At 37.4% G+C, this 19,687-nt stretch overlaps 1 protein-coding gene across 6 annotated transcripts in view; it reads left to right on the top strand.

Moving 5' to 3' along the window:
• EXOC2 (exocyst complex component 2) overlaps positions 1 to 19,687 on the top strand; it is a 205,147-nt gene that overhangs the window by 42,415 nt on the left and 143,045 nt on the right. For 4 of the 6 annotated variants that reach the window (XM_031012319.3, XM_055391043.2, XM_055391045.2 and 1 more), the window contains exons 2-3: positions 13,149 to 13,309; positions 17,893 to 18,069. In XM_031012319.3, the coding sequence (XP_030868179.1) occupies positions 13,192 to 13,309; positions 17,893 to 18,069 (295 nt within the window). In that variant the 5' untranslated portion in view covers positions 13,149 to 13,191. Of the gene's footprint in view, positions 1 to 3,422; positions 3,589 to 13,148; positions 13,310 to 17,892; positions 18,070 to 19,687 lie in introns of those variants that run through there. The other 2 variants (XM_055391044.2, XM_055391047.2) reach the window with 2 other exon arrangements.

Genomic DNA, 19,687 nt, shown 5'->3' with positions numbered 1-19,687 from the left:
ACGCCACTGCCCTCCAGCCTGGGCAACAGAGCGAGATTCTGCCTCAAAAAAAAAAAAAAAGAGAACACATGCCTTACTACAGTGAGGAAGTTATAAGATCTGCAGGTTTTGATTTTGATATAACAAATTCCTTATCGTGTTTGTTTCAGGCATCTCTTCCAAATTTTTTCCTTTTTAGAAAAATTAAATGAAAATTTTCAAGCTATAATAAAAGATATTTTTTACTAGTTTCATACTCTCTCCTCTTCTTTCCTCCAGTTGTCTGTCTCTAGTTCTGTTGCTTTGTCTTGATATACTTAATAATACCAACAGAAATGAAAAATCTAATAGTTTGTTTTAGAACATAAATAATTTTACAGTTTAATCTTTCATGAATTATTATGGTTTACTTTTAGTAATTCATTAACAGGGAGTATCTATCAAAAGTTTTATAGCCTAGTTTTGTAATGTAGCTTTTGAAAATGGAAAAGATAATTTATTCTTCTACTTAGGTTATTCCCTAATCTGCAGAGATACGTTGCCTATAATATTAAACATCAATAGACCATCTAAATATAATGTTTTAACTAATATTTTATAATTATACAGTAAAAACGTTTTACAATGCAGAAATTTTAAAATGAATAGCAAGCTATTATTAAAGTTTTTAGTTTAATTTTGAAAAACTAGAGAGTGCCCGTTTCTATAGTCATGCATTAGTTGCTGAATTTAAAAGCTTTGTAAAGGACTCTCCTAGGAACAAGAGCTCAGAGATGCCTTAGAGCTGATCTCATCCAATCATCTTGTTTATAGATAAGAAAAGTTTCACAGTGCATAAAAGTGAACAAGCGTTTTTATTTCCTAATGCCAGAACTCAGTTTAGAACCCAGTCTCCAGACTGTTCATAAATGTTTCAATAGACTTACAGCTTGGATGTACTTTTGTTCATTACAGTAAATCTAGAGTACCATATGATTGTTTTACTTAATCTATAAAGATAAAATTTAAATTTAAAAAATCTCAAACCTTTTGGAGGGGCATTGTCATTTTGTCCTTGTTTGAAGATGTCCTTTGCTCTTGCAGGCAGGAAGGAATTTATTTGCCACACAAAATGATAATTCAATGAAAATAAAGTCTTACATTAAAAAAAGTCAAAGTCTCAAGTTTACAAATTATTTAAGCATCTTCCATTGTTTCTCATAGGGAGACTACTGAGAAGCAAGAAAACACTATGCCTTTTATGTTTCACTGTATCTGTAGAAAATAAATCATTGGAAAATGTATTAAAGTGCTTTCTTATATCCAGAATTTATTGTCCCACTAGATACCATTTGCTGAAAGCTAAACTGGCTTATTCATATGACAGACTTGTACTTTTTAAACATTTTACTGCTGAAAAGAAATTACTCTTGCATGTATATTTATTCAGTGAATAGGTTGCCATTATCAAAAGAAATCAGACAAGTGTCTCTTTCCACGGTTAATTTCCATAAGGACCCTCCTAGTTCTGGTTATCCCCATTCGGGTCCAGGCATTTGAGAAATACTTGGTGAATTAACATGAGTCTGGAAACACATCAGAATTATGATTTTTTTTTTAAGCAAACCAGTAACTCTCTTTGGTAATGGATAGTACGTAAGTGTGTAGTGTGGTTCTTAGGCTAGGAGCCAGTAAGTAATAATTTGTAGCCCATCTTATATACCTGTGTATATATGTGAAGTTCCCAGTAAGTACTCCCATTCCCCCAACGTTTATTATTTGCCCATTTGCATTATTTAGTACTTTGTATATTATTAGTTTTCTTGTGCCAGAGTCTGACCTAATAAAAGTCCCTGATTCTTATCTGTATTAACTTTCCTTACATGAGTAATAATAGCTGTTATACCTCTTTATCCCTATGCTTTCCAAAGATAAAATTAGTTTGTGGCCGGGCACAGTGGTGCAGGCCTGTAGTTCCAGCTACTCTGGAGGCTGAGGAAGGAGGATCACTGGAAGCCAGAAGTTGGAGGCAGTAATGCACCCTGATCGCACCTGTGAATTTCCACGGCCCTCCAGCGTTGGAAACACAATGAGGCTCCGTCTCTTAAAAAGAAAAGAGTTAGGGCCCAGTGCAGTGGCTCATGCCTGTAATCCCAGCACGTTGGGAGGCAGAAGCAGGCAGATTGCTTGAGCCTAGGAGTTCAAGAGCAAGATCCTGTCTCTATTAAAAAAAAAAATACAAAAATTAGGCAGGCATGGTGGTGCATGCCTGTGGTCCCAGCTACTTGTAAGGCTGAGGTGGAAGGATTGCTTGAGCCCAGGAGTTCGAGGTTGCAGTGAGCCGTGGTCACGCTACTGCTCTCCAGCCTGGTTGACAGAGTGATACCTTGTCTCAAAAAAAAACAAAAGAAGACGAGTTTTTAAAAGTTTGTGGTATGTGCTTTTAGAATAGGCTTATTCACTTTATTCCTTAGTGCTTTCTTAATTGTCTTAAATGGCTATGAAGTTAAAAGACTATATATTGCTTTAGTTAAACAAATGAGGTTTATGACAGGCAAAGTCAGACTTTTGTTGACCTCCGTTTAGTGTATTTATATAAGAAAGAGCTTATGACACATTTTTGATGTCATTGTTTTATGGCAGTTGGAATATTTGTGAGGAAAATTTGTAGACAGTGACAACTGTAGACTAGAGCGTTCCTTTAAACTCAAGGGAGTCTGGCATGGATTGTCAAACTGAAAATGTTCAGAAACTGAATTCTGTTTCCTTAAAGCCTTAGACTCTTTCCTGAGAGTGATAAGAAATTATTTCTTTTATTAGAGATTTTAAACATAAGAGCATTACTTATTGATAAGAACATATCAACAAACATAAGAACATACTACCTTGTAGTATGTTTTTAACTGAAGGCAGGTTGAGAAGAGACATCTCTTCCTATAGTTCATTCACAAATTACTGAGTGTATATTATGTCGCAGGCACTGTTGTGTGTGCTACGGATACTGCAGTGTGAAAAGCAGATGTGTTCTTATATTTGTAAATTAAATGACAGGTCTTCCTGGCATAATGGTCTGTTCTTGTTTGGATATATGTAGGTAATTCTTCATGGTAAGGAAATAGGATTGTTGCAAATGAACCAGTGTAATGCCTGTTGGCTTTTCAGTTGTCTGCTTTGTGCGTCTGGAAGACACCTGCCTGTACTCTTCAGTCATAAATAAGAAAATAGATCACACTTTTTGATTCATGACTATCCATGGTGGCCCAGACATTACCTTTTATGACCAGACATTACTTTTAGTTGGACAAATTTTGAGGGTAACATAGTTAAGATTAAGAGCCCTGTGTTAATGACCTCAAAATGGATTTGAAATAGTGGGAGTAAATTGGAATTGCCCTGTCCTAGTTTTTTAGTTTTGCTTTCTTTGAGACCAGAGGTATTCTAATTGCAGTTATGTTTCACACCAGAGTGAGCCAGAGCCCCAGTCACTGGAGACACAATGAAGGTTCTTAGAATGTGAGCGGTCACATTCACAAATGACCTCACAGGACATATGGTGGTATAGAAGGAAGAGGATACTAGACTCTTACAAATCCGGACACCAAGGATCTGGTCTGTTTGACAACTCATCAGGTGTGTGCTCTTGAAAAAGACACTCAGCATCTCTAGGTTACAGTGTCTTCAGGTGAAGAGACTAGATACCAGTTGTGTCAGCTCTCCTTTGGCTCTGATTCTGTGAAATACCACCCCTGCTGATAATCAAAACCGCTAAGGATCTCTGACAGTCTGATGTTTCTACTAATCGTCTTTTAGTAACATTAATGTCAATGGTAATTATTTTCATTAAGTTTTAATACTACTGTTTTTCTGGAAACAAGGAGAGCAGCATATTTCTACTTAAAAATTTGGTTCTTTATGTGATCTAGACCAGAATCTGAAAGTACTCACTTTCAACCACATGCTCATTTAATTTGTGCTGTAATACTGAGGACATACCTTAATAGTGTCAAGAAAATAATTGAATCACCACTCAGTGGCAGCCTAATTTTCATGCCAATTGAAGAAAGTATTTTCCTCTCACAAATTGGTTTGTAAGCATTAATTAATGTGGTGGGTTAATTATCCACATTTTTCTTAATATTTGCTTTCCCTGCAGTGTTTTGGTATCTTTGGAGCAACATGATGTCTGTTTATTGAAGCAGTTGTTGAAGAACTTTGTGTTGAAATATGCCTTTGCTGTCCTATAATTATTAATATGTTACCATACTAAATCTCATGCTTATCAGTTTATAATAGTTTTCTAGCACATTGGCAAAACAAGCTTTCCACACTTTTGTCTGCGTTTAGAAGCATGTTTAAAGAGGTAGCAATAGTGTATTCCAGTAAAATAATAATTCTAAAATATACAATTTTATGTAAACGTAACTATTAAATTACCTAGTATCTTTATGTAATATCAGTTTATTCATTGCTTATTTGTGCATTTTGCTGATGTCAAATGTGAAAATAAATATTTATCTTTCAATTTTCAGGAACAATGAGCCTAATATGTTGTTTAGCTTAGCAGGCTAATGTTAATGGGATGTGTTTGTGTTTAATTTCAAAATATTACCAAAGCATTATATTTGATAACTTTTTATTTTGCTATAACTTCAAACTTATAGAAAACTTTCCAGAATAGTAAAAGTAACTCCTATAAACCCCTTACTTACTTCCTTCATTTTGGTGAATAGTAACTCCAGGAAGCCCTTTAACCACGCCCACCAGTTGTTTCCTTTTTCCCCAATTTCTGTATCATTTTGTCCATCTGTCTGTATATGTTTTTGTGAACCATTTGAAAGTGGGATGAGGCATCATTCCTTGACTCCTAAATACTTTAGTATGTAGTTATTAAGAATAAGGACATTCTCTTATATTATAATACAGTTACCAAAATCAGGAAATAAAATATTGGTACCATACTGTCTAAACCCAAGTTGAAACAGACAAACATGAGGAGTCTTTCTTGATATGAATCTCTGAGAAGGATCTGTGAAGTCCCTGTGAAAGATACATAACCCAAATCAAATCAACAGGGATGATCAGACAGAGCCAAATTGATAGGCATTCCATAAAATAACCTGTACTCTTTGAAAATGTCAGGGTCAAGAAAATACTAATTTTTGGTTCTCAGATTGTCTGGTTTGGACAGTGGGCACTGCTTCAGTCTGGCTCTGTGGCCTTTTGACATACACTTCCTTACTGGTACAGCAGAATCTTTCAGGCTTACCTTGTCTTTGCCCTGCCTCAGCCCTGCATCAGCCATTTCTCCAAGGTCACTGGTTCCTTTCATTGAAAAATGGTATTTGGGAGTTAGATATGCTCATCGCTACTGTCGTATTATTGCTTCTAGCCTCTCTCAGTGTACAAAGCTAGAAAATACACACTTGCACACACACATAAATCTACCAGTACACTTCTTTGTCACATACCATATTAAAAACTGAGTTCATATATCTGCCTTTATGAAGAGTCTCCTCAAATCTTTTGCTCAAAAAAAAAAAAAAGGGTTGCTTCCTTTGTTATCAGATTGCAAAAGTTCTTTATGTGTTGTTTGTATAAAGTCCTTTGTCATTTGTATCTATTGTGAATATTTCCTTCTAGGCAGTAGTTGCCTATTTATTTTCTCTTGATAAGCAGAAGATTTTAATTTGGATGAAGTCAGAAAATTTAGTATTTTTCATTGTACTTGTGTTTGTCATATTGAACACAAGTCTTTACCTACGCCCAGGTAATGGAGATAATCTCCTATGTTATCTTCTTTATAGTTTATAATTTTAGTTTTTATGTTTATGAGCCATTTTGAAATAATTTTTGTAAGTGATGTGAGGTTGCAGTTAACATTCGTTTTTTTTTCTATGTAGCTATCCAGTTTTTTCAACACCATTAAAATATTTTTCCCATTGAATTACTTTGGTGCCTTGTCAAAACTCATAATCATATGTGTTTGTTTCTGGATTCTAGTCTATTTCATTCGTCCATTAGTTTATCCTAATGTCAACAACACTGTCTTGATTACTGTAGATTTGTAATAAGTCTTGAAGTCATGTACTGTGTTACAACTTTTTTCTTCCTCCTAAGATTGGTTTGGCTCTTGCTAGATCCTTTGAATATCTACTGGAATTTTAGAATGACCTTGACAATATCTCTATATAAGCTTGCATGAATTTATAATCAGTTTGGGGAGAATTGATACTTTAACAACGTTGAGTCCTCTGATCCATGGTCATGATATAGATCTTCACTTATTTAGGTCTTTATTTTCTCTCTGCAGTATATTGTAGTTTTTAATGTAGAAGTCTTGTACATTTCTTTTATTAAGTGTATTTTTAGGTATTTGGTTTTATAATGGCATTTTCAAAATGAATTTTAAAAATTTTATTTTCTAATCATTTCCTACTAAAATATGTAAATAACTGATTTTTATATATTGACCATGAATACTAAGACTTTGCTAAATTCAGCTATTAGTGCTATTAGTTGCTTAGTAGGTTTCTTAGGATTTTTTATATAAGCAATCATATCATCTGCAAATAGATGTTTACTTCTTCCTTTGCCATCTTTCTGCTTTTTATTTCTTTAATTCGCCCTATTGCACTGCTAGAACTTCTAGAACAGTGTTGAATAGGCAAGGAAAGAGAGATATCTTTTCTATGTTACTGTTCGAAAGGGGGAAAGCATTCTGTATTTCACCATTAAGTAGGATGTTAGGTGATCCTCCCCACTCAAATAGTTCTTTATTAGATTGAGGAGATGCTCTGTAGTCTTAGTTTGTTGAGAGTTTTTAATCATGAATAGTTTTTAATCATGAGTTTTGTCAAAGGCTTCTTTGACATCTATTTAGGGTAACATACGGTTTTTCCTTTACTTTTAATATGGTAATTCACAGTGATTGATGTTTGAAAAACTGGCCTTGCTTAGTTGGAATAAACCCTACTTGATCATGATGTATTCCTCTTTTGCTTTTTGAAATAATTCATATAGGCTTGATATTTCTTCTTCCTTAAATGTTTTACGGAGTCCATCTGCGAAGGCATCTAGGTTTGAGTTTTCTTTGTAGGAAAGTTTTGATATTTAATCTTTATGAAGATATTGAGATTTTCTATTTCATCTTGTTTAGTTTGGGTAACTTGTCCTTCAAGGAATTCATTTCATCTAAGTTGTAAAATTTATCGGCATAAAGCTGTTCATTGTCTTTATTGCTATTTAAATGTCTTTAGTATCTATGGTTATTCCCTCTTTCATTACTGAAATTGATAATTTTTGTTTCATTTCTAGAGAGTTTTTGTGAAACATCAATTCATTAATTATTGGTGAAGAACTTTTGGCTTTAATTTTTTTCAAATTCTTTTTACTTTTGTTATTGGTTTCTACTGTTTATTTTTTTCCTATTTCTGTCATTCTGCTTCCTTTTCCTGCCCTCCTTCCCCTTTACTTTGAGTTTATTTAGCCCTTATTTTTCTAGTTTTTTTTAAAAAGGTGGAAACATAGATTCTTAATTTTAAATATTTTTTCTCTAAGATTTTAAGTTACTGCTTTGGTGGCATTCCACAAATTTTGATATATGTTTCTTATCATTCATTTCAAAATATTTTGTTTCCCTCTTAATTTCTACTTTGAATGTTGGGTTATTTAGAAGTATATTAATTTCCAAATACCTGGATACTTTTCTGGATATTGTATTTCTATTGCTAACTTAATTCCTTTGTAATCTTTGGAATTTCAGTCTTTGGAATTGCCTGTGACTTATTTTATGGCCCAGCATATGGTCTATCTTGGTGAACATTCCATGGACACCTGAAAAGGAGTTTTATAAATGTCAGGTCAGGACGACCAACAGTGCTGTTCATATCTTCTATGTTTTTTGTTTGTTTTTTAATATCTAGTTATTAATATTGAAAGGGAATATTAAAACCTCAAACTATGATTGTGTATTTATTTCTCCCTATTAATCAGTTTTTGTTTAATGGGTTTTGAAGCTCTTGTATTAGGTGTATACAGTTTTGATTGTTATGTCTTTCTGATGAATTTGTCCTTTCATCATTATAAACTCTCCTACCAAATTGCTTTGTGGTGTCACTTCCCCTTCAGATTGAAGAACTTCTTTCAGCATTTCTTGTCATACAGATTTGTTTGCAATGAACTTTTTTTTTTTTAACTTGAAAAATGCCTTTCACAACTTTAATTTCGGACTTTTTTTCTTCCAGTACTTTAAAGAACTATATATCTTTAGATAAATCTATTTCTATAACTATATTGATCTATAATCATGTTCACTGACTGTTTCTTCAAATATCTTCTACCTACTATGCAGCCTAATCAGTGTATTTTTCATTTCAGATAGTATACCTTTCAGTTCTAGAATTTGCATTGCATTTCTTTGTAAAAAATAATTTTATAATTTTAATTCCTATAATTTTAATTAGAACAACCGTCTGTTTATTCATTATGATTACATATATTTTAATAACATTTGTTATAGACTCTTTTAAGTTCTTATCTACTAATTCTTCTGTCTGGTTCATCTTGGGGTCCATTTCGGTCATCTGCTTATTTGCTTATAAAGAGATAGGAAAAAATCCAAGTGTTTTTCCTGCTTTCTATGTTCACACAGCCACTAACTCAGTACACACTCCTGATACCAGGTGTGTGTGAAGTTTTCCCCACATACCAAGCAAGCAGCTCTCCAGCGGACACCAGCTAGATGTCCTCTAATTCAGTTCAGTCCTGACATGAGCATGTCAGATCCCACAGCTTGAGAAGTGGGGATATAAAATTGATTAAAGATGTGTTTTCAAAGAAGAAACAAATAAAATATCTAAAATTTAACACAGTGAATATTAACATTATGTAGTAGAAGTTTAATAGAAGGAGGGATCAGGGAGACTAAAATAACATTTGAGCATGACTTGAAATACTGGTAAAGATTTAATAAACTTGGAAATTTCTCTTTAGTGGAAAGAGGTTGAATTACATGAATACAAGCATGTGGCAGGTTCATAAGAGGTGAATGGGCTCATGTGGGGAATGTCAGAGGAGAGGAGTGGTGGAGATGAAGTAGGCAATGTGGACGGGTCTAGCTGTGACAGGCTTTGAACAGGATGTGGAGGAGGTTGTGGGCTGTGCAGACCACAAAACAGTGGATTTCATAGAAGATTATTTTAAAGGTAGGGATAATATTGATTAGCTCCATATTTTAGAGAACTAACTCTGGCATTTGCTGAGGGTGGATTGCAGTGGAGAGAAAATGGGGCAGAGTTACCGGTTATACGTCTGTTGCAGCATTGAGGGGAGAAGACGAAGGTCTGAAATGGGAGAGCAACAGGAGGAAACAGTAGGATTGAGAGGAATAGTTGATTTTTGATTCAGACAAAAGATACTGATTATTTGATTCAAGGGGTGCCAGAGGGAAGGAGAGGAACTCAAGGTAACCTTGAGTTGTCTCATTGGGTTTATTGGATGAATGATAATGTTTTTCTGGACTTCCTTTTTTGTTGTTTTGCCATTTTATTTGTATTAAATAAGTTACGTAGGCATGATTGATTAAGTCGTGTTGGACTGAACCTAATCTGCAGCCCCGCCTCTCCACAGGAGGTTGCTTTGCTGGTGCTTTGCTCAAAACCCTAACCCTCTAATCCCATGGTCTTTCTGGAATGGCCAGTCCTGCTATTGAGTCATCTTGGCCTATACTAGGGCGTGGTTTGAGAGGATCATGAATAACAAAGACACTCCTATTGCCGGAAAACACCAAGGATTTAAGACACGCTCCCAGAAACCAGGGACAGAGGTCAAATACTCTATTATACAACATACCCCAGACTCATTCCACTCTCTCCTGCCATGCACTGCAACATTTCCAGATTCTTCTAATCTGCCATTTCTTGGTGGTCCGTTTTAGACATTAGCTGTCAGCCTCCCATTATGTGAGATAAAAGATGGTCACTCCCTGGTTTACCTGTCTTGCCTGCCCCCAAACACACATCCGCCTTTTGTGCCTTATTTCAATTTTGTTTAAACCGATGGTCAATTACTACATTATTATGACTGTATAAGTCATGTGTCTTTGGACCTTTTTGAAAATTTCAAGAGCTTTTATTCTTGGATTCATTTATTTTCGTGGCATCTAGTTCTTTTAGGGGTAAAAAATTTCTCTCGATGTTAATTTGGGATCAAACTTTAGAATGATTTCGAAGTTTTTTTTTCTGTACCTGCTGTTCGTAGTTTGGTAGGGCTGTTATAACAAAGTATACTAGACCGAGTGGCTTAAACAACATACATTTATTTTCTCACCCTTTTGGAAGCTAGAAGTCTGAGATGAGGGAGTCAGTGGGGTTGGTTTCTTTTGAGGGCCGTGAGGAATGATCTGTTTTAGGCCTCTCTCCTTGGCTTGTAGACAGCGTCTTCTCCTGAGTCTTCATATGTCCTTCCCTCTGTGTGTGTCTCTGTCCAAATTCTTCCAATAAGGACACCAATCATACTGGATTAGGGCCCACCCATGTGACCTCGTTTCACCTTTATTACCTCTTTAAAGGCCCCCTTTCTAGATACAGCCACATTCTGGGGTACTGGGGCTAGGTTTAACATACGAAATGTGGCAGTGGCGGAGTGAGGTGGGTGGGCATAATTCAGGCCATACAACACCTGCAATGTGTTTGTTGTGTGTTTTTTCTTGTTTTTCTTTCTTCCATCTCTGTCTTACATATCTTTCCTCATTCCCTTTGGCTGTCCAATGTTGGGGGTCAGAAAACGATACCCTAAAATATGGTGCTTTGACATTCCGCGCTAAGGAAGCAGCCTCAAGCTCTCCCCGCACCCCTTCTGTCTCTCCCAAAGCACAGAATGAGGCTGTTTATCTGAAGTTCCCTTACCTACGGAGAAACTAGACCAACCAAAGAAGAACACATTTGCCTTCAATTTCCTCCCTGAAATTTCATTAATCAGAGAAGATTAAAATTCATATCATAGAAAAAGAGACTGAAAATCAAACACTACACCTGGAGCCCAGATGGGCTTTGTCCAAACTGTTGTCTGTTCTCAGGTCCCATTTAATTCTCAGAATTATTTATTAACTACCATCTGAGCATTGGGCCCATTCATTCCCCCTAAAAATTATTTACTACCCCTCCAAATGGCCACGTTTCGCCTATCCTCCCTTTCCCTTTGAAGAAGGGTCTGTAAGCATCTGGACCTCACCGGTTTGTTGGGTAACCATGCTCCTGCGAGTCCATGCACATTAAAGAAATGTGTCTGCCCTTTGCTCCTGTTAACCAGCCTCATTCATCTCCAGCGACCCTTTAGAGGGCAGAGGGGAAGCTTTCACTCATGGCCTGTACGCCTCCCACATCTTAGAGTGAGACTATTAACCGCTGATTTGATTGAGTTTGTGTGTGGGCAGTTTACAGTGAGTGGCTTTTCCCTCAGGTGATGGGCGGACAAGTGGCCCTTCCCTTTTTGCAGGGAAGACACTCAGGTGTCAGGATCTTTGGGTCTTATTTTCCTAGGACTCTTCAGTTTCTGCGGGGAATAATGCTTCAGTTGTGTGGACAGGGTGGGATTGGCAGGAGGGGCTTGCACACCTGCTCACAGTGGCAAGGGCAGGAGGGGCTTGCACACCTGCTCACAGTGGCAAGGGCAGGAGGGGCTTGCACACCTGCTCGCAGTGGCAAGGGCAGGAGGGGCTTGCACACCTGCTCGCAGTGGCAAGGGCAGGAGGGGCTTGCACACCTGCTCGCAGTGGCAAGGGCAGGAGAAGGGAGGCAGCCTGAGTCCCACGGCTTGTTGCACAGGTTCACCCCAAATCCCTGGTCAGCCTGCCCCCAAGTTTCCCACACCTCTGCTGTGCTGGGGGTCTCTGAGTCCTGGTGCTCTTGCTTGGTTTCTTAAAAGACTAAACTTCTGTTCTCCAGACTGTGAAGGATGGAGGCAGGGGCCAGGGAATCTAATTTTTTAGTCCATAAAGATACAGGTCACCAGCAAGTCTCACTGTTCTGCTCTGAGCCTCACCCCTCCTTCTGGGGCATCTGAAGCCCTGAGCACTTGAGTTCTCAGGGATTTATTAGTAAAATTTTATTATTTTTATTATTATTTGAGATAGAGTCTCACTCTGTCACCCAGGCTAGAGTGCAGTGGCACAATCTCGGCTCACTGCAACCTCTGCCTCCTGGGTTCAAGCAGTTCTCTTGCCTCAGCCTCCTGAGTAGCTGGGATTACAGGCGTGCACCACCACGTCCGGCTAATTTTTGTATTTTTAGTAAAGACGGGGTTTCACCACGTTGGTCAGGCTAGTCTCAAACTCCTGACTCGTGATCCGCCCACCTCGGCCTCCCACAGTGCTGGGATTACAGGCATGAGCCACCGCACCCGGCAAACTTTTATTATTTATTGCTTGCCTCCTGTATGCCAGGTACTGGGCTTTCCAAGGATTATCCTGTATGTTCTTTACAATAACCTTATGAAATGTTTTCTGTTTCTAGCTCCACTTTACATACAAGAAGAGGGAGATTTAGAACAGATTTAGTAAATGGGAGCAGCAGTACTTGGACACAAGTCTACCTGGTCTCAGAGACTACACTTTTCCCTCCTCTGTTATACTCACAACAGCTAGCAAATTCATGCTTCTGCCTGTATCTACGTTCTAGGTTTTGTAGAAATGTCAGTATATTGCATTGATTTGAGCATATTAAAGAAGAGTTGCTATACTATATAAACACAAAAGTAAACTGAAATTCAGTACACCTGTGGGAATGTAAGTGTGTTTTTATTTTTATGAGTATAGTTAATCAGAATATCTCCTTTAAACAGCCCTGGGGGTAGAACAGTAGAACAGTTCCTAGTATCAATTTAGGGTTCAGCAGAGGTAGTCATGGAGCTACGTGGTGACATTAGTTTCTCTCTGCCCTTGTGCTGAAAGTTTTTAGAACCCAGGGCTTAGCATTCTGTTATTCTTATGTCTTTCTTGCAGTACTAACCAGAGTGTCCTTAGTAACTTAATGTTCAGTAGATGTTGGCTGATTGGCTAAATGACCCCTAAAAAATTCAAAACTCTGTGTTTAGAATACTTTTTATATTTTGGTACTGACTGTCTAGCATTCTTATATTTTCAGTCAATGCTTATCGCAGTTGGTACTAATCCTTTTTTCTTTCTCTTTTAACAGATTACTTCTCTAACAGGATCACCAGTTTGCTCCACAAAGCACAATGTCTCGATCACGACAACCCCCCCTTGTGACCGGCATCTCTCCAAATGAAGGGATACCGTGGACGAAGGTCACAATCAGGGGAGAAAATCTGGGGACTGGCCCCACCGACCTCATAGGTAAGGGCAGCGGCCCTGCGACGCACCCTGCTAATCAGATTTTTATGTGGACAAGGGAGACAATATATGTAATTTTCAAACAGTGAAGGTGATAGAACAAACATCTTTGTGATCTCTACAGAATGCTTCAAAAAGACGAAAGAATTATCTGGCTTTCTGAGTTTTGTGTGAAAATCATTATTTTGTCAAATCTTGCCTTATATTGTCTTTCAAATCCTTCAGAAGGTTTCCCAGGGCTGAGATTTGCCTCTGAATTTTCCGAAGCTCTGATATCTTGATTGTCAAAAGAGCTGCTTTTATAGTTTTGCTCTCATTAGTTTTCCTTCCCTTGTCTGACTTGTCTGTTGCTTCTCAGGGGCTCTGTGAATTACACCTTTTCTGTTCCTTATTGCTCTTCAAAGCAAGTCTCAGCCCCATCTCCTGGTGACACGGGCAGCAGTTGGCTCTGTCTTCGCTCCACCTGTCGGGCATGTGTCCTCATTGTGATCTGTGGATCCTATCTGGAGTGAGCCAAAGTTTAATTTTTAGGGGCAGTTTATGTTTTTTATCTTTTCTAGCGGAGTCTAAGCTCAAGATCATGAATGGGTAGGACACCACACCTCCAGCTGGTGTGGTGTAAATATGTTTGGATGTTGGCTTGCATGGTAGCCTTCCTCCTTCCATGATGTGGCGGCCTTTACTGATGGCCTGTTCTTGAAGCTCTCAGGTCTGCCAGTGCTTCTCAGCCCTGGCTTTTCTGAATCTCTCTAGAACTTTAAACGTAAATCATTTGGCCTACTAAGTTTCAGTCTCTAAAGATGGAGCCTAAACGTTATTTTTAAAAATATACACGGGTATCAGGGACAGCCAGGGTAGAGAGTTTTAAGTATAATTTTATGGCCAGTTATGATTACTTGGCTGTGAACTGCTCAGGTGGGTATACAGATGCATTCAGAATGAGTAAGGGAAAGGCCCCTCTCTGTGCTACTGAATGAATACTCTGGCTTCCCATTTACATTTCTCCTGGACTCAGACATTCTCTTGACTCATTTCTGCACTGATGACAGAGCTGTTAGTAAGGTTCTGAAATCATGAGTTGGAACTTGCTTTTCCTGGATTATGACTGCTGGTTGATAGATTGGTTTTTGGCCATCCAGAAAACTCTTTAAAAAGAAAAAGTGAACGGGAGCTCAGCACTGTGTTTAGTGACTGAGTTTTGCACTGCCTAGCCAATTCTTTTTGCTAGCGTTGTGTCTCATTTGATATTGTTTTCTCTAACTGTGACCGGCATCTCTCCAAATGAAGGGATACCATGGACAAAGGTTACAGTCGGGAGAAAACCTGGGTAGTTTTTGATTGTTTAGTAAACATCACTTCAATTTATTCCTGCAAAAGTAGTCTTACCTAATCCTATGCCTTGGTTTTTGATAAAGCTCATTCCAGATGTTTCTTTACCTAAGTGTAAAAATCCCCAGAATGCATAGAAATCTACTCACACAGGTGGGGGTTCCGTCCAGAATTTTCGCTGGCAGTCATTGTGCGCTCCCAAACATGACAATAGTCTAGGTAAATTTTAATCTTGTTTGAGCTTCAGGCAATGCTATTCTTATATGACTAAGCGTGTATTACTTTTCTTTTTGTTGCTGTTGTTTTTTGTTTTGAGACGGAGTCTCGCTCTGTCACCAGGCTAGAGTGCAGTGGCGTGATCTTGGCTGACTGCAACCTCTGCCTCCTGGGTTCAAGCGATTCTCCTGCCTCAGCCTCCCCAGTAGCTGGGACTACAGGCGCATGCCGCCATACCCAGCTAATTTTTGTATTTTTAGTAGAGATGGGGTTTTACCATATTGGCCAGGATGGTCACAATCTCTTGACCTTGTGATCCGCCTGCCTCGGTCTCCCAAAGTGCTGGCATTACAGGCGTGCGCCGCCTTGCCTGGCCTGTGTATTACTTTTCTAAACCATGCTAGTTCAGCTTTCAACCTGCCTTATATATTGCCAAGAAACCATTTTTTAAAAAAGCAAACTTAACCTGCTAAATAATTTAAGTGTTTTTAACTCAGATGATATCTACACTAGCCAAGCAAAGCACTATAAAAAGTACTTTACTTGGAATTCTATGAGTTACTTTTTTTTTTCTAAAAGGTGCTATTATATTTCATGAAGCAGATTTCTTAGCGTAGCTTAGCAAACGTGCTTAAGAAATCAAGAAATAGGTCTTAACGATCTTTTTTCTTTTCATAACATTTAAAATGATCTACTTGAATCTGTGTTTAAATTATTTGCTGATTATTCATTTTTTTGGAGTAAAAATGCACAACAGATATTAAATCAGAGGAATCGTGAAAGCAGCTGAGACCCAATGAATAAGCTATTGTTCTAGGGGCACTTTTGTGCCAACGTGGACCTCCATGCATATCATTCAGGTTTGCTCATGTGAACATGTTTTAATACTTTATATCTGAAATTTGCTCTTATTCCTTAGTTTTAAAAATAAGGTAGTTCTCTAGCAAGGAAATTTCGTTAGGGATGACTTTTTTCTTTTAATGAAGATACTATTTGTATTTTTACATTGCTACCTGACGTTAATTGTTGGGTTATTCTTCATTCTGAAGTGAGTTAATATTTAAAATCACAAAAATCTGATATTAAAATACTTAAAAATATTAAGTTGTCTGTTGACCTGGAGTGATACCAAAATATCTACTGTCAATAATTAAGCAGGTTATACATTGAAACAGTTGTTTAAAAAACATATAGACTGGTTTTTATATGCACAGAATCACTTGAGCAAGTGAACATTGACATGTTAGCAGTATTTCTCTCGCGAGGTGGAGTTTGGAGAGGCTTTCAATCTCTTAAGTTATTTAAGTTTTTCATAACAAAAATTATTAGAAAAAATATCAAAGACATGCCCATTTTGAAAAAAATAATTTTGAATAATGAATATATTTAAAAATGTGTTATTATAATTAAAATATACCCATAGAAACACCATAGTCCCAAGGAAACCTTTTAATGCCATTATTAGAAAAACAAAGTTGCAGACATTAGTGAATTATAGGTATTTTAGAGAAACCCCTAAAATTCATTATTTCAAGCAGTGTATCTTTAAAGCATAGTTGCTTTTATTCCTTTATGGTTTAACATTCTTACTAAATAGTTCTTTAAGTTGGAACAAAAGATGATTTGACTTTGTGCCTCCATTTTAAAGTCAGATTTGGCATTAGGTGATGTATTTCTGGTATCTGAAAAAAAGCCGAAAGGAAACATTGCCATTGCTAAACCTTACTGCTGAACATTATAGAAAGTTAAATAATGAGAAAAAGTGTGAAGTGTCTGCCGGGCATGGTGGCTCACACCTGTAATCCCAGCACTTTGGGAGGCCCAGGCAGGTGGATCACTTGAGGCCAGGAGTTCGAGACCAGCCTGACCAGCATGACGAAACTGTGTCTCTAAAAAAAATACAAAAACAAAACAACAACAAAAAAACTAGCTGAGCGTGGTGGCGCTCACCGGTAGTCCCAGCTGCTTGGGAGGCTGAGGCTGGAGAATTGCTTGAGCGTGGGAGATGGAGGTTGCATTGAGCCAAGATCACGCCACTGCATTCCAGCGTGGGCAACAGAGCAAGACCCTGTCTCAAAAAAAAAAAAAGAAAACGTCAAGTGTCTGTGTCTGTGCCACATACATTCTTGTTTCTTTTCTCCATAAATATTAATTACATTGGTCTCTGTTTTGTGGAAATGGAAAATCTAAAGGAAGTAAGTTGGAAGGCTAGCTGACCAGTGTGGTGCCATGCTGGTATTCCCCCTGAGGTGTGTGCCTTACTCACTGCATCTTTCAGTGCCTCTCTGTTTGGTTATTACCTAAATTTTGTTTTACATGGTATGAGGGAGGTGACATCATGAGTTGACCTTCTGGGAGTGTAGGTTTACTGTAAGAGCACAATGTAGTGTAGTGACAGTTTCATTAGGAAAGCACTAGGGCGGGAGGAACTACCATGCCAGCAGCTGACACACTGATGTAAAAGTGAGATGGTAATCCAGTAATGCCTGAGCACACTTCACTAGATTACCTGACTCTTGGTTATGCTTAAATAAAAAACCTACTTTAGTTCATTCTGTAATGCCATGTGTAAGTGAACACTAGAAAAAGTACGTGAAGATTTTTCTCAGGAAGATGGGTGAATATAGAATGTTTTTAGAAAATGATACATACATTTATTAATACACTTTAAAATTCTACGTTAATAACTGAGACGTCAAATAATAGCAGTAGTTTCCCTTTTATTACCTCTGAAAGCATTTTAAGATTCTCGTAATCTAAGTAATCTGGAATTCCTGGAACATAGTTGTTGTGGTGTTTGTTTTCTAATTCTACGGATGTTTGAAGAAACTCAAATGTAGCCTAAAAGAAGTCTTAAATATTGGAGAAAAAACAGGTAAGAGGAAAAGTCAATAGAGATAACAGTATATCTGCAAATAATATTGGGTATATTCAATAATGTCATTATTGAACAAGACTAGATTTAAAAAATGTAATCTACACGATTAAGGTCTTATTGTTCTTGTCTTTGAATTTTGTTATGCACATGCGTTTATTTTCAGGCTTGACCATTTGTGGACATAATTGCCTCCTGACGGCAGAATGGATGTCTGCAAGTAAAATAGTATGTCGAGTGGGACAAGCCAAAAATGACAAAGGAGACATTATTGTCACCACTAAGTCAGGTGGCAGAGGAACCTCAACAGTCTCTTTCAAGCTACTCAAACCTGAGAAAATAGGTAAAGTCTTTCATGGGTTTATTCTAAAGAAGAAAGTAAAAATGAGTTTGTCTTTTAAGCTGTAAAGCTGGTAGATTCGTGTAAAACTTACCTACTTGCATATCTCAACTTAGATTTAGTTTACGTTTATTTTGACAGGATTGGGATGTTGGTTAATATTTGTATTACTTTCGGGAAGGCAGTGTGCTGAAGTAACAGTCAGTGAAGCCTAAGGATGACGATCGTATGAGAACTACTCTTCTCAGTTCTTAAAATCTGTTCGTTCACTTGATATACCAGTTTTGGTTCCTTGATCTTGAATATAATGACATTGCTTTAAATTCTTAAACAAGATTTGAGGTGAAAAATCCTGATTTGGCCAGATTAGTAATAATATATCTAAATAATGTTCCCTTTTCCTTCATTTTATCCATCCTTCAAGGCCCAGATGATACATTTCCTAGCTTGGCTGCTTTTAACGCCCCTGTTAGTAATACTCACTCTTCTTTGAACCACATAGCACTTTGTTTTCCTTCTTTATGCGCTGACCACTTGCTGCCTTCCGTTAGCAGTGTTAGGAACTTGCTGCCTTCCGTTAGCAGTGTTAGGAACTTGGTCTGAGAAGTCATGCTCTTTGAATTCTAACCTGGACTCTCTTACCATGACTGAGTATGTCACTTTAATACCTTCGTTATCCATGAGCAAAAGTGGAATAATATTGGCTACCTCATAGGATTGGGTGAGTTAGAACATAAATGTAAAGTGCTTAGCATAGTCCCTTACCCAGCAAATTAATAATTTCTGATGATCTTTCTTGTAGCTGTTTCTGTGCATGTCTCTTTCCCTTTTTAGAATAAGAGTAATGTCACATTCATCTTTGTGGTCCTGTAATGTCTTGCACGTGGTCAGCATTTGATAAATATTTGTATAATGTAGGAATATCAGAGGCGTAATTAAACCCAGCCAGTACTTCTCTTTATAAAGAAAATAAATAATTTTGCAAATTGTTTTTTTAATCTTAGAGCATAGAGGCTTTCTGCAGCATTGTTCTCCACAAATTCCTAGATTATTTTTATAAATAAAAATACAAGGAATTTCAGGGAAAATTCAGAGTGGACTTTATGTACACGTACGTGCATATATACATATATACGTATATATGTGTATATATATACATATATAACATTTCTATTTTTGTTTACTCTTTTTATTTAGTGTCTTCCAAAACTAAACGGAAACTAAAGCAGGAAGTTGTTATACAGTTTTCTAGAGGGACTTAAACATTTTGATAAAAATCTAATATCTTATGATCTATTTATATAGCAGATAAAGAAAACTTAGGCAAAAGTGGTAATTTTATTATTCTGGAATACTCATTCCAGGACCTAGCACATAGTAGGCTTAGTAAAGGTTTCTTTTTTTTTTTTCTTTTTGTTTTGAGACAGAGTCTTGCTCTGTCGCCCATGCTGGAGTGCAGTGGTGCGATCTCAATCTTGGCTTACTGCAACCTCCGCCTCCCAGGTTCAAGCAATTCTCCTGCCTCAGCCTCTGCAGTAGCCGGGATTACAGGTGCGTGCCACCACGCCCAGCTAATTTTTGTATTTTTAGTAGAGATGGGGTTTCACCATGTTGGTCAGGC

Source organism: Gorilla gorilla, chromosome 5 (assembly GCF_029281585.2).
Source record: "Gorilla gorilla gorilla isolate KB3781 chromosome 5, NHGRI_mGorGor1-v2.1_pri, whole genome shotgun sequence".
Classification (NCBI taxonomy): domain Eukaryota; kingdom Metazoa; phylum Chordata; class Mammalia; order Primates; family Hominidae; genus Gorilla; species Gorilla gorilla.
Note: the sequence above shows the minus strand (reverse complement) of the source record. Positions and strands in the feature narration are given on the sequence as shown.